Genomic DNA, 14,863 nt, shown 5'->3' with positions numbered 1-14,863 from the left:
GTACTGTATACATTATTTTACATTGTTACGCAATGACTTTACTGTCATTCAATCTTTGCAGCCTTGGAAACCACATCCATGTCTTCAATTAAACAAACAAACTAGAAACTGTGTAATGTGAGCATTTATGTAAATGACAGTACATTCAACCACAGCAACAGCTCACCCAATGCTATGTACCATATTTACATAGGTGAATATTGTGTTTGTATCACTTAGCTATATTGAGTATATACCACATAATGTATATGATACTCATATACCCATATAAATAGATATGCAAACAAATTAATAGAAAAGGCACCAGAGAAATTTCTGATTTGAAATAAAACGTTGAATTAAGAATGTAAACATGAATGTTTTTTGCCTGTGGTGTGATACAGTAGGTGTTCCTGGATAGCTTTAAAAAAACAAAACAATAAATAACTCTCCAGCCAGAATGTCAAGTAGGACTCATTCGAAGAATAACCCTATTACACTATTGTCACACTGTAAATAACGCATTGTGTTGTGGGATCGAAAGGGAGATAAATAGTAGTAAACAGCTAGCAAGTTAGCCGCTAGTTAGCGATTTTGCAGTAAACTGAACTCTGATGACACAATGTACGCATTTTCCAATCAGATCAACAAAAAAGGCACACGACAGTTCACTTTTGCCATTTTACGATGGTCATAGCTAGCTAGCATCCATTTATCCGCCTCATACAACACGCTGTTTACACTGACGAAATGACGAAATAGGGTTGTTGGCCCATAACTCTCTACACTCTGCAAAAGATCTTCCATCTTCTTACAGATGGATTGACCCGGAGAAGACTACCAGTCTGAGTCAAACACTCTCTTGCACATGTTGGAGTTCTCCTGGTGGAGAGGGAACTCCGAGCCAGGCAACAGCTGCTTGTTGCCCCTGCGCGACACATAGCTCTTACCCGATGGCAGGCTCTCATATTTTGTTAGGGACTCACTGCAATAAAGGACAATGGCAATTCATGAGCTATGTAATCAGAGACTGCACAGGTGGAAGTATAATGAGCCATTAACGCATTCATAATTCACTGAAAATACAATGTAGAATTCACTAGGCTGTAATTGGTCTTAGCCCTGGCCTACCTGAAGGGGAAGGTGGTCTTGTCCATCTGCATGCACACCAGGAAAGGGTACTCTGAGAACTGGACCGTGGTGATAAAGTCTAGAGACGCCTCTGTCTCAAAGCTCACCTCCATCCCAGTGCGCACAAAGTCCATGTCCACGGTCACATTCCCAGTCACCACCATGGCTCCCCTGCAAATAGACAATTTCAGATGAAAAATAACTAATGGGTGGATAAGAATAATTTTTCATTTTCTCAAATTAAGATTCAGTTGCATTTTGCAAATCTTTGACCAGTAAAATGCCTTTTAACTCAACATAAAATGAACAGGTGGTGACTGGTGGTAAAAATCTCTTACAAATTTGAGAATGTCTGAATATGAAACCGCTATCGTCATAGTTCTCTGCTTGAAATCTCAAATCAAAATGACCACTGCCAAGCCATCTGAAAAACCTGTATGTCTATCTGTCTGTGGAGGCATGCCTTGGCAAAGATGTCACTTGGGTATGTTCTGCTCTTATAGATAGCCTGCTGGTCTATTATCAGAGGAGAGGAGGTACAGTACGACTGCAAGTGATCCATACACCTGCCTCTGCCATTCCCCTCGTTGACTTTGAGCCAACATAGAACGTCACCCAAAATGTCATCGCGAAACAAAGACCAAGAAAGCAGCAGAAGTCTATCTACAGTATCTGGATCAGAGTTCTAGGAAGTCATGTATGGAGCAAATTTCATGTCTTCAACTAGCATATTTGGATGAACAATCCCAATGGCACTAAGATCAGACCAACCAAATCACTTCTTGGGTAACATCATTTTGACAAGACAAAACAACTTGACATTGTCAAGACAAGACCATTAAGCTCAAATAGGTGATTCAAGCACTGGAATGAAATGCCTCATGGTAAGATTGCTGATCTAGGATCAGTTTTGCCTTTTTGATCACAATAAATAAGATTACAACATGGACAGGGGAGACCTGATCCTAGTCTGAGACGCTTTCGGGGGAATTCCGACCAGAGTTAAGCGTGCGTAAATGGAACGTAATTCCCTTTTATGCACTTTTCTCTCTACGTGTATTCTGACCTTGAACTTAAGCATGAGAATAGCATGCTATTCACCTGTTATTCATTTGGGGTGGAGATCAAAGAAATGAAGAAGGTGTGGCGGAGGTGTGTCTACAGATAGACTGTATTCTGACCTTGACTTAATTCCCTCATAATTCCACAACCTTTATGCGCGATGAAACGATGAATAAGGTCGAGGAATCTGTCGGTTCCATGTGGAACATCTACTTTCTTTTTTCCGATAGAAATAACACCATTCTCCATGCACTGTAATTTACAAACATTGGTAAGCGCTACTGACAAGAGCTAGGTAAATGAGTAAACCTTTTGGATAAGGGGATTGTAAATATAAAATGACAATTGTTTTAGATCTATTTTACGTTATGAACGCTGGAGACCAATGCAAAACCAGTCATATGGCAGCAAACAGAAGCATATCATCATATCACCTTTTCCACAGTGAAGTTGATGAAATGCTGGCCTTATAATTTAGGATGAAATTTGGAGACCCAAGCTATAGGCTTCTGTAGCCATGGACAAATGACAGTATAGCGCCAAACCTACCGAATCGATTTATAGAATATTTTAATTATATGTCATATATATGAGTTTTCACTGTATTTTTTTTACAATTGGTAGCCACCATCAGTTATACCTACATACATTTATAACGGTCGCTGACTTTAGTGTTAGTTTTCTTACATTTTGCATTATTCCATTACATTGTTAGTTTACCTTTCTTTCCTCTGTCACGTTTGTGTGGTTGTTCCTGAGGATCGCTAGCAATAGTTGATCATATTAGGCTAACATATTACAAGTTGTGCAATAATTTGGGACATGTAGCCTATTTGAATAATTTTGGAACGCAGACCATACGTAGCAGTTTAAACCTGGAGCCTGGCTCACGGTTCATGATGACTGGACCGTTGTCATCACAGTTCCATAATTAGTGAGGATTATTAGGGTAGATTTATAGGACTACTGTTCAACCCCTATTGTACACTTTTCTCACCTTCCAATATTTCAGGGATTGAACAATTGAATATGGCAACTTTCAGGATGAATCAAACCACCGTATTTTTGATTCACCAAACAGGGTCTCCAAACAAGTTTTTTTTACTATTCATAAATACTTTCCCAACCCTAAATTATATACAAGATATATAATACAGTGGGGGAAAAAAAGTATTTAGTCAGCCACCAATTGTGCAAGTTCTCCCACTTAAAAAGATGAGAGAGGCCTGTAATTTACATCATAGGTACACGTCAACTATGACAGACAAAATGAGAATTTTTTTCTCCAGAAAATCACATTGTAGGATTTTTTTATGAATTTATTTGCAAATTATGGTGGAAAATAAGTATTTGGTCAATAACAAAAGTTTCTCAATACTTTGTTATAAAGCCTTTGTTGGCAATGACACAGGTCAAACGTTTTCTGTAAGTCTTCACAAGGTTTTCACACACTGTTGCTGGTATTTTGGCCCATTCCTCCATGTAGATCTCCTCTAGAGCAGTGATGTTTTGGGGCTGTCGCTGGGCAACACAGACTTTCAACTCCCTCCAAAGATTTTCTATGGGGTTGAGATCTGGAGACTGGCTAGGCCTCTCCAGGACCTTGACATGCTTCTTACGAAGCCACTCCTTCGTTGCCCGGGCGGTGTGTTTGGGATCATTGTCATGCTGAAAGACCCAGCCACGTTTCATCTTCAATGCCCTTGCTGATGGAAGGAGGTTTTCACTCAAAATCTCACGATACATGGCCCCATTCATTCTTTCCTTTACACGGATCAGTCGTCCTGGTCCCTTTGCAGAAAAACAGCCCCAAAGCATGATGTTTCCACCCCCATGCTTCACAGTAGGTATGGTGTTCTTTGGATGCAACTCAGCATTCTTTGTCCTCCAAACACAACGAGTTGAGTTTTTACCAAAAAGTTATATTTTGGTTTCATCTGACCATATGACATTCTCCCAATCCTCTTCTGGATCATCCAAATGCACTCTAGCAAACTTCAGACGGGCCTGGACAGGTGTCTTTGAGGTTGTGGACAGGTGTCTTTTATACTGATAACAAGTTCAAACAGGTGCCATTAATACAGGTAACGAGTGGAGGAGAGAGGAGCCTCTTAAAGAAGAAGTTACAGGTCTGTGAGAGCCAGAAATCTTGCTTGTTTGTAGGTGACCAAATACTTATTTTCCACCATAATTTGCAAATAAATTCATTAAAAATCCTACAATGTGATTTTCTGGATTTTTTTCCCTCAATTTGTCTGTCATAGTTGACGTGTACCTTTGATGAAAATTACAGGCCTCTCTCATCGTTTTAAGTGGGAGAACTTGCACAATTGGTGGCTGACTAAATACTTTTTTTCCCCACTGTATACCAATTGGTGCTGACAAATATTTGTATATTTACATGGCTTTCTTTCATTGATCCCTAATATTCTGAAGCGCTCTCTCCATACATTCTACTGAGTCTGTCGAGAAAATTATAATTAAAAAGGTACTCCAAATTTAAAAGGGATGGCTATTAGATGAATGTCCTGAAAACCCTATTGAATGAAAACTCCATGAGGGTTTTCAGCGGTTGAATTCAAATGTATTCAGTGCACAAAAGGGAACCACGCCTGCAAAGCCCGTTACGCACCTGCATAAGGTAAGTCTGAATACCAACTACTGAGAAGTGCGTAGGAAAGGTGTGTGTAGGAAAAGGTGTAAATGTACTAAATCGGGCCCTTTATGAATACGGTCCCTGATTCCTGTAAAGCACCTATCTAGATTCCAACAATTCCATCCCCATTTTATCACTGGATGATGTCACATTTATTTACATTTACATTTTACATTTTAGTCATTTAGCAGACGCTCTTATCCAGAGCGACTTACAGTTACTGAGTGCATACATAATTTTTTTAGTTTTCATACTGGCCCCCCGTGGGAATCAAACCCACAACCCTGGCGTTGCAAACGCCATGCTCTACCAACTGAGCTACATCCCTGCCGGCCATTCCCTCCCCTACCCTGGACGACGCTGGGCCAATTGTGCACCGCCCCATGGGTCTCGATAAGAGCGTCTGCTAAATGACGTAAATGTAAATGTAAATGTCTCCCGGTCGCGGCCGGCTACGACAGAGCCTGGATACGAACCAGGATCTCTAGTGGCACAGCTAGCACTGCGATGCAGTGCCTTAGACCACTGCGCCACTCGGGGTATTTATCTACTGGACCGATGATGCTCTCTGGTTGAAATTGTTATTGTGTTTGCATTGACAGCAAGCATCAATCAGTCAACTACTCTAATCTAGAGCTGAATGAAATGATGTCACCTCCACATATATCTGATAAAACAAGAATTGTCATGTCACCATTCGCGAGCGTGCTCTATGAATCAGTGGATGAAATGAATCAGTCGCCATTTTTAGATTGTGTAGTTAACACCAATCCTCCATCCAGGTCAATCATGTATTACCAATTGAGTTTGTAAATGCTGCACATCTCGGCTTAAAAGTCAGTTATAGTTTGCTATTCTATAACACGCATTGGATTGAATCTTTACCTTTTTCTCTAATCTGAGCCCGCCAAAGCTTGTCTACCTTTTGTCATTATTGTGCAATGATTATTCAAAACTATCCAACAATAAGCATGACTAAGTACATTCAGTTGGCAACATATGAGAAGAATGCTCAAACTGAAAAAGTGTTTTGTTTGCATTCTGCCCATCACTATTGAACCCAGGTTCCCTACCTGTTGTTGACGCTGGTCTTGGACTCCCTGTACCACAGGCTGACCTCCATGCCTCCTGAGATGTCGATGGCCAAACCACCCTGGAACTCGGCATTGGCCTTCAACCCTGACTGAAGCTGGATGACCTGAAAGGATGTAGGAGAAGAGAGAATGAGAAAACAGGAGTGAGGAAAGAAAACACAATAGCTGCTTGCCCGTCTGGGCCAGTGAGTGCTAGTGTCAGAGAGGTTTGAAACCAAGTGGCTGAAGAAGGCATTGACAGCTAAAATGTTGCCTAGGTGGATACTAACACCTAAAATAGTTTATATGAGTCTATATGAAGATATTAGTAAAAAAATGTCTGAGGTACCAGTGACTTTATATAATACAGAAGACCAAGTTGAACGAACTCAAAGTTCATTTGTGTGTTGTGATTTTTTTTAAACAACACTTTAAATAAAGTTTGATTGTTCGATTGACTGATTGTTTGATGGATTGACTGACTGACTCATTGGTTGATTCATTGATTTAAGAGTGCCAACCTGGGAGTGGTCAGTGAGCAAAATCAGGCCCTTCACCACGTTCATGGGCTCGCCGGACATGGAGAACATCTTGGACATGAGGTCACTGTAGCCCTTGAAGAAGGTCACAGGCCGCAGCTGGACGTCGAAGAGCAGGGCCGACATCCCAGCAAAGGACTCCAGGTCCTCCTCGCCTTCGTCCGGCTTGGCCGCGATCAGGGACTCCATGCCTTGGGCCTCAATCGCCACCTGGACAGCGAGAGAAAATATGGCAATCAGATATTACTGTCAACAAGTTGGCACTGTTGGTTGGTCCACCTTCCTTTGTTGAGTGCAGCAAGTCAGTGTAAGGTGAAGTTGCCCCTAAACACTGATCTTGGGTCAGTTTTGCATTTTCCCCAATAAAATAAGCTGTACCTAGGGCAACTAGCCCAAGAGCGTGCGAGATCTTAGAATCTGCTCTTCTACATGACTACATATACAGTGGGTATCATAAGTATTCACCCCCCTTGGATTTCTTAAAATTGTATTGTGTTACAAAGGATTGAAGAGTCATTTTTTGTCAATGATCTACAGAAAATACTCTAATGTCAAAGTGGAAGAAAAATTCTAACATTTTTTACAGATTATTTTAAAAATAAATCTGTAAAGTATTCACCCCCAAGTCAATACATGTTAGAATCACTGCTTTGGCAGCGATTACAGCGGTGAGTCTAAGACCATTGCACACCTAGATTGTGCAATATTTGCCTATTATTCTTTAAAGAATTCTTCAAGCTCTGTCAAGATGTTGGGGATCATGGCTAGACAGCAATTTTCAAGTCTTGCCATAGATGTTCAAGCAGATTCAAGTCAAAACTGTAACTTGGCCACTCAGGAACATTCACTGTCTTCTTGGTAAGCAACTCCAATGTAGATTTGGCCTTGTGTTGTAGGTTATTGTCCTGCAGTATCTGGTGTAAAGCAGACTGAAGCAGGTTTTCCTCCAGGATTTTGCCTGTCTTTAGCTCCATCTCTTTTCTTTTTATCCTGAAAAACTCCCCTGTCTTTGCCTATGTCAAGCATACCCATACCATGATGCAGCCACCACCATGCTTGAAAATAAGGAGGCAGTTACTCAGTGATGTATTGTGTTGGATTTTCCCCAAACATTAAGGCTTTGCATTTAGACCAAAAAGTGTATTCCTTTGCAGTGTTTTTTTTCAGTATTACTTTAGTGCCTTGTTGCATACAGGATGCATGTTTTGGAATATTTGTATTATGTATATTTTTTATCTTCTTTTCACTCTTTCATTTAGGTCATTATTGTGGAGTCACTTCAATGTTATTGATCCATCCTCAATTTTCTCCCATCACAGTCATTGAACTCTGTAGCTGTTTTAAAATCGCCAATGGCCTCATGGTGACACCCCTGAGCAGTTTCCGTCCTATCCTGCAGCTCAGTTCAGAAGGACGACTGTATCTTTGATATTTCTGGGTGGTTAGCGTAATTATTAACTTGAGATATTCAATTTCTGATTTGTTATTGTTACCCATCTACCAATCACTGTCCTTGTTTATGATGCTATCGAAAAGCTCCTTGGTCTTTGTGGTTGAATCTGTGCTTGAAATTCAATACTTGACTGAAGGACCTTACAGATGCTGTAGAAATAATGTAAAACCCTATTATTTCACACGAGTGATTCCATGTAACAATTTATGTGATTTGTTAAGCCAAATGTTACTCCTGAGCTAATTTAGGCTTGCCTAAACAAAGGGGGTGAATACTTATGCAATGACTATATGTTAGTTATTTAATTTTTATAAATGTAATTTTATTAAAAAAATATATATATACACATTTTCTTTGCTTAGGTCAATGACAAAAAACAACAACACAATTACATATATTTCAATCCCACATTGTAACACAACAAAATGTGAAAAAATCCAAGGGGGGTGAATACTTATGATACCCACTGTTTAATATTAAAATTATCTAGAGGTAAAAACCTATAACAGATAATCGCTTTGGATAAAAGTGTCTGATAAATGACATGGAATATAATAACACAATGACAATGATAGTGATATAGTGCCTTCAGACAGTATTCACACCCCTTGACTTTTTCCACATTTTGTTGTGTTACATCCTGAATTTAAAATGGATTAAATGTATCACTGGCCTACAGACAATACCCCATAATGTCAAAGTGGAATTATGTTTCTCAACATTTTTACAAATTAATTACAAATGAAAAGCTGAAATGTCTTGAGTCAATAAGTATTCAACCCCTTTGTTATGGCAAGCCTAAATAAGTTCAGGAGTAGAATTGCTTAACAAGTCATAATAAGTTATATGGACTCACTCTGAGTGCAATAATAGTGTTTAACATGATTTATGAATGACTACCTCATCTCTGTACCCCATACATACAATTATCTGTAAGGTCTCTCAGTTGAGCAGTGAATTTCAAACACAGATTCAACCACAAAGACCAGGGAGGTTTGGAGGTTTTCCAATGCCTCACAGAGAAGGGCACCTTTTGGTAGATGGGTAAAAATAAAAAAAATTAAATATCCCTTTGAGAATGGTGAAGTTATGAATTACACTTTCGATAGTGTATCAATACACACAGTCACTACAAAGATACAGGTGTCCTTCCTAACTCTGTTGACGGAGAGGAAGGAAACCACTCAGGGATTTCACCATGAGGCCAATAGTGACTTTAAAACAGTTAGAGTTTAAATGGCTGTGATAGGAGGAAACTGAGGATGGCTCACCAACATTGTAGTTACTCCACAATACTAACCTAACTGACAAGAAGGAAGCCTGTACAGAATAAAAATATTCCAAAACAATGCATACTGTTTGCAACAAGGCACTAAAGTAATACTGCAGAAAATGTGGCAAAGCAATTCACTTTTTGTCCTGAATACTAAGTGTTATGTTTGGGGCAAATCCAATACAACACATTACCGAGTACCACTCTCCATATTTTCAAGCATAGTGGTGGCTGCATCATGTTATGGGTATGCTTGTAATCGTTAAGGACTTTTTCAGAATAAAATATAAACGGAATAGAGCTAAGCACAGGCAAAATTCTAGAGGAAAACCTGGTTCAGTCTGCTTTCCACCAGACACTGGAAGATGAAAGCACCTTTCAGCAGGACAATAACCCAAAATGCCAAATCTACACTGGAGTTGCTTACCAAAAAGACAGTGAATATTCCTGAGTGGCCGAGTTACGTTTTGACTTAAATCTGCCTCAAAATATATGGCAAGACCTGAAAATGGTTGCTAGCACTGATCAACAACCAATATGAAAGAGCTTGAAGAATTTTGAAAATAATAAATGGGAAAATGTTGCACAATCCAGGTGTGGAAAGATCTTAGAGACTTATCCAGAAAGACTCACAGATGTAATCGCTGCCAAAGGTGATTCTAATATGTATTGACTCAGGGGTTTGAATACTTATCTAATGAAGATAGTGTTTTATTTTCTTCCACTTTGACAGAGTATTTTGTGTAGATGGTTGACAAAAAATGACAATTAAATCAATTTTAATCCCACTTTGTGAATACCAGGGTAATACCACGTGTAACCACACTAGCCCAGGACCTCCACATCCGGCATCTTCACCTGCTGGATCGTCTAAGACCAGCCACCCGGACAGCTGATGAAATTGAGGAGTATTTCTGTCTGTAATAAAGCCCTTTTGTGGGTAAAAACATATTCTGATTGGCTGGGCCTGGCTCCCCAGTGGGTGGGCCTATGCCCTCCAAGGCCCACCCATGGCTGCGCACCTGCGCAGTCATGTGAAATCCATAGATTAGGGCCTAACGAATGTATTTCAATTGACTGATTTCCTTATATGAACTGTAACTCAGTAAAATCGTTGAAATTGTTGCATGTTGCGTTTATATTTTGGTTCAGAATAGTTATAGCTAGCTACCTGGCTAATAGCCAGCCCTTGAGATACCTAGCTAGCTAGCTAGACATCTGACTGAAATATCTGTTACTATTTAGACGTTGTAAACTCATTCTCCGAGAGTCAGGGGTTTTTTGTTTGGGGGATGTCTGTTGAAACGGCAGGAGTCGAGGGATGTTAAAAAAAATCCCACTGTCAGCGGCGTCTCTCTGCCACTTGCTAATGTAGGTCTCCGCTGAGCTAGTTAGTTTCACCTCTCTGCCTATGTCGTGGGCGGAGTTTCCCGTTGGACAGAGTAGTGAATTAATGCGCTGCTAACCATCCAATTCCGGCGGGAGCAGGCGAACATAACGAGCCTACATGAATTACTCATGATTCCACTCGTTCGCAGAGGTAGGCGTGATTAGATTAACAAAATAAAAAAAGGTGAGTAAACGCTATTTCGCAAATAAAAAAGGTGCGTAAATGGCGTTTATCCTCCACTATATCCCTGGTTGCGTCTGGTTGCGTCTGGCAAACCCGATGTATAAATATCAATATCCTGCCAGGAAGGATTAAATCTACATTTGCCAGACGCAACCATTTTAGCTATCGAATTGACATTTGGAGGCGCCTAATCAGTCAGTTCTGTACCTGCCTGGCGCCAGTGGAATGAGCGAGCTCGCCTGGTAACCAGAGCGCGAAACACGTGAGGAAATAAAACTTGGTAGTCTGCCTGGAAATTAGATCACATTTTTCTAATATTTTTCATATTAACATATTTGATCATTTTCTGTTGTCCTCTCATTTTAATTCAGGTACTTTTCAACTACCAACTTGAGAAAATGTCTGATTTAAGGTATTCCAGTACTTGAATTTCAGAGTGCCAAATTCAAGTACTTTAAGCACCTCAAGCACCTTGTGCAAACCCTGGAATACTTTCTGAAGGCACTGTAAATATAATGATACAATTTCTTCATTATCAATTCACCAATTCATTCTCATTACCTGGAGGCCATGTAGCAGGGCGCCGTTACTGGCTCCGTAGATGTTCATGTTGCTCCTCCTGAGGACCCCCGAGCCAGAGTACAGAATGTCCAGACTGTAGGTGGTAGTGGCATCAGCGGTACCTGCAGGAAGTTGATTTAGTTATAAACATAATTATACAGTACATAAATTGGCTAATCAACAAAACAATTAACTTGATCCATCTATGATTATAGCACATAGCTGTATCGATTTTCCTTTAACATGTACTCAAAAAGTCCTTAATGTGGAAAGTTGTTTTTCATTTATATTGAACAGGAGTAAGGGGGGGTCACTTACGTGCCATGAAGCCAGAGAAAGCAGAGGATGACCCAACCTTGGAGAAGCGGTCATAGTTATGGGAGATCATGTCCTTCATGGCTTGCCGTAGAATTTTGCTGTAAATTGTAGCATCCAATATAAATAAATGGTAAATAATGTATTTTGTCATTTTGGAATCACTTTTATTGTAAATAAGAATAGAATATGTTTCTAAACACTTCTACATTAATGTGGATGCTACCATGATTACGGATAATCCTGAATAAATTGAGAATAATGATGAGTGAGAAAGTTACAGAAGCATAAATATCATACCCCCAAAAAATGCTAACCTCCCCTGTTATTGTAATGGTGAGAGGTTATGTCTTGGGGATATATTTGTGCGTCCATAACTTTCTCACTCACTCATCATTATTCACGATTCATTCCGGATTATCCGTAATCATGCTAGAATCTACATTAATGTAGAAGTGTTTAGAAACATATTCTATTCTTATTTAAAAGTGACTTAAAAAAGACAAAACACATTATTTACCATTCATTTCTATTGGGCACAAAATAATATGAAACAACCAAAACAAACAGCAAATGCATCCAACAAGTTTGTAGAGTCACAACCTTGATGTAATCATTGTGTGCTAGGAATATGGGACCAAATACTGGCCCATGTAGACTCCAATGCCTCCCACAGTTGTGTAAAGTTGCCTGGATGTCCATGGGTGGTGGACCATTCATGCTAGGAATATGGGACCAAATACTAAACTTTTGACTACTTCAATAAACATACACTGAGTGTACAAAACATTATGAACACCTGCTCTTATCATGACATAGACTGACCAGGTGAATCCAGGTTAAAGCTATGATCCTTTATTGATGTCACTTGGTAAATCCACTTCAATCAGTGTAGATGAAGGGGAGGAGACAGGTTAAATAATAATTCTTAAGCCTCGAGACAATTGAGACATGGATTGTGTATGTGTGCCATTCAGAGGGTGAATGGGCCACACAAAATATTTAAGTGCCTTTGAACGGGGTATGGTAGTAGGCAGTGTTGTGTTCGAGACCACCTAAAGCGAGACCGATTCAAGACCAAGACCGGAGCAAATTGAATCAGAGTCAAGACCAAGACCGGAGGGGGGGCGACACTGAGACAACACCAAGACCGGGAGGGGGATAAGGAGTCCGAGACAAGACCATGATTGTAATTTTGTCAAATCACCACCATAATAAGAGTTCAAAATGTCCAGTTTTTCTGTGTTCATATTTCAGAACAACATATGGATTCTTTATCAAATAAAATTTTATTTGTCACATGCGGCGAATACAACAGTGAAATGCTTACTTACAAGCCCTTAACCAACAATGCAGTTTTAAGAAAGAATACCAAAAAATAAAAATAATAAAAATAATAATACGAAATAAAAGTAACAAATAGAAAATAGAGCCACCCTACAAATTATTACTAACCCAAACACAGTGGGGAACAATGGGCCTTCTATGCCTTCAGAGAAGGGCTAAGGATTTATAAAATAATGATAATAATATAATAACGATAATTATATTATTATTTTCAATGATGTTCTGATTTAATTTGTTCAGTTTTTGTTGGAAAGGAAAGGGTCAACGCTGAAGAGAAAAAAATATCCAATCAGGATTTTTCTTTGCTGGTCTCTGGGGAGATAAATCTAGCTAGCTAAGTAAGCCATTGGCTAGGCCATCAGAAGCTAGATAAAGGCAACTGCCATTCAACTGTATTAGGGCAAACATTTCGATTGACAGTGGAATTAACCAATCACATTTTGACTTAATGGATGGGACCTTTTTTACAAAAACGTATGGAAACTTCAACAGGTCACTGCGCAATAGTGAGCAGTAGTTTTCCCACGGTCTAGCTAGCTAGCTTTTGTTGTCAGCTAGTTTGCAGCGGATGCAGCAGGTGTTATCAAAGAGGATGTTGTTGCTAATTTGTTAGCTTCTCCCTTTTCAAGAATAACTTTCAACAAGAAGTTAAGTTTCAAATTATCATCATATGGTGAGTGGAACTGTGTATTTTATTGCAGCGCACTTGCTGTTGTTAGCCATCTCTTTGAAAATAATGTATGTGTGTGAAACATTGTTGCATTTAAAGTGGAACAGACAGCATTTTACCAACATGAAATCTTATTAAAATCTGTTCATATACAACCCCAGGAAGAATTAAACTATTGTAAATACATTTTCTGACAAGCAACCACTTAGATATGGGCATTTTCACATTTTCATAAATTCTTAGAATGTTTGGGAATTACGTATACTAAGGAATTTGTGGAAATTCTATAGCAGAATATAATGGGAAAGTGGCTGTGCGTTTGGACAATTAATATTTTACATTTACATTTTAGTCATTTAGCAGACGCTCTTATCCAGAGCGACTTACAGGAGCAATTAGGGTTAAGTGCCTTGCTTAAGGGCACATCGACAGATTTTTCACCTAGTCGGCTCGGGGATTAGAACCAGCGACCTTTCGGTTACTGGCACAACGCTCTTACCCACTAAGCTACCTGCCACCCATAGACACTGCAGTAAATAAAACAGACCAGAGGCTACACAAACCAGTAGCCAAATCAGAGCTACAGTAGACCTTTATACAAACAAGCCATTTGCCACACGGGCCTGCCATCATTCACTTTGAACTGGATTGTGTGTTTACAGGCAGTTGCAACAGCGCAACTTTAGATCATTAGAACGCATTCGCCAAAAGCCACAAAATACACCTGAATAGATTTCTGCAAATATGTAAACACCACGGGAGTCCTCTTACATTTGGGAACTTTAGTCATATTGATCAAACAACCATGAAAAGGTAGGCTCTCTCTCCCTCAGTTATGCACATCAACAACAACAAGATCAACAACTAATGCTAGCCAGAGCAAGATGAGCTAAAATCTAACGAAGGAACATTAGATAAACCCTTTCAAACTTTTTCAGCTAGTTGGTCATCAAAATTGCACTGATAAACGATGGGGAATTGTAGCCTCGTCCTTCTGCAGCTTGCCTGCCAATGCATGCTTGTCCCCAAAGCCAACACCTCCTTTGGCCGCCATTCCTTCCAGTTCTCTGCTGCCAATGACTGGAACGAACTGCAAAAATCTCTGAAGCTGGAGACTCTTATCTCCCTCACTAACTTTAAGCATCAGTTGTCAGATCACCTTACCGATCACTGCACCTGTACACAGCCCCTCGGAAATTAGCCCACCCAACTACCTCATCCCCATATTGTT

General features: G+C 39.7%; 1 protein-coding gene across 1 annotated transcript in view; it reads right to left on the bottom strand.

Annotated features, from left to right (window-relative positions):
• Window positions 1–318: 318 nt before the first annotated feature.
• The window catches only part of LOC121572297 (microsomal triglyceride transfer protein), a 38,619-nt gene continuing 24,074 nt past the window's right edge, over window positions 319–14,863 (bottom strand). Inside the window, exons 12-17 of the mRNA XM_045206373.1 lie at window positions 11,619–11,716; window positions 11,301–11,422; window positions 6,423–6,650; window positions 5,902–6,026; window positions 1,111–1,281; window positions 319–964 (exon numbers count right to left, since the gene is read on the bottom strand). Of these exons, the coding sequence (XP_045062308.1) occupies window positions 817–964; window positions 1,111–1,281; window positions 5,902–6,026; window positions 6,423–6,650; window positions 11,301–11,422; window positions 11,619–11,716 (892 nt within the window). The 3' untranslated portion in view covers window positions 319–816. The remainder of the gene's footprint in view (window positions 965–1,110; window positions 1,282–5,901; window positions 6,027–6,422; window positions 6,651–11,300; window positions 11,423–11,618; window positions 11,717–14,863) is intronic.

Source organism: Coregonus clupeaformis, chromosome 22 (assembly GCF_020615455.1).
Source record: "Coregonus clupeaformis isolate EN_2021a chromosome 22, ASM2061545v1, whole genome shotgun sequence".
Taxonomy (NCBI): domain Eukaryota; kingdom Metazoa; phylum Chordata; class Actinopteri; order Salmoniformes; family Salmonidae; genus Coregonus; species Coregonus clupeaformis.
This window is presented reverse-complemented; position numbering and strand designations above follow the sequence as displayed.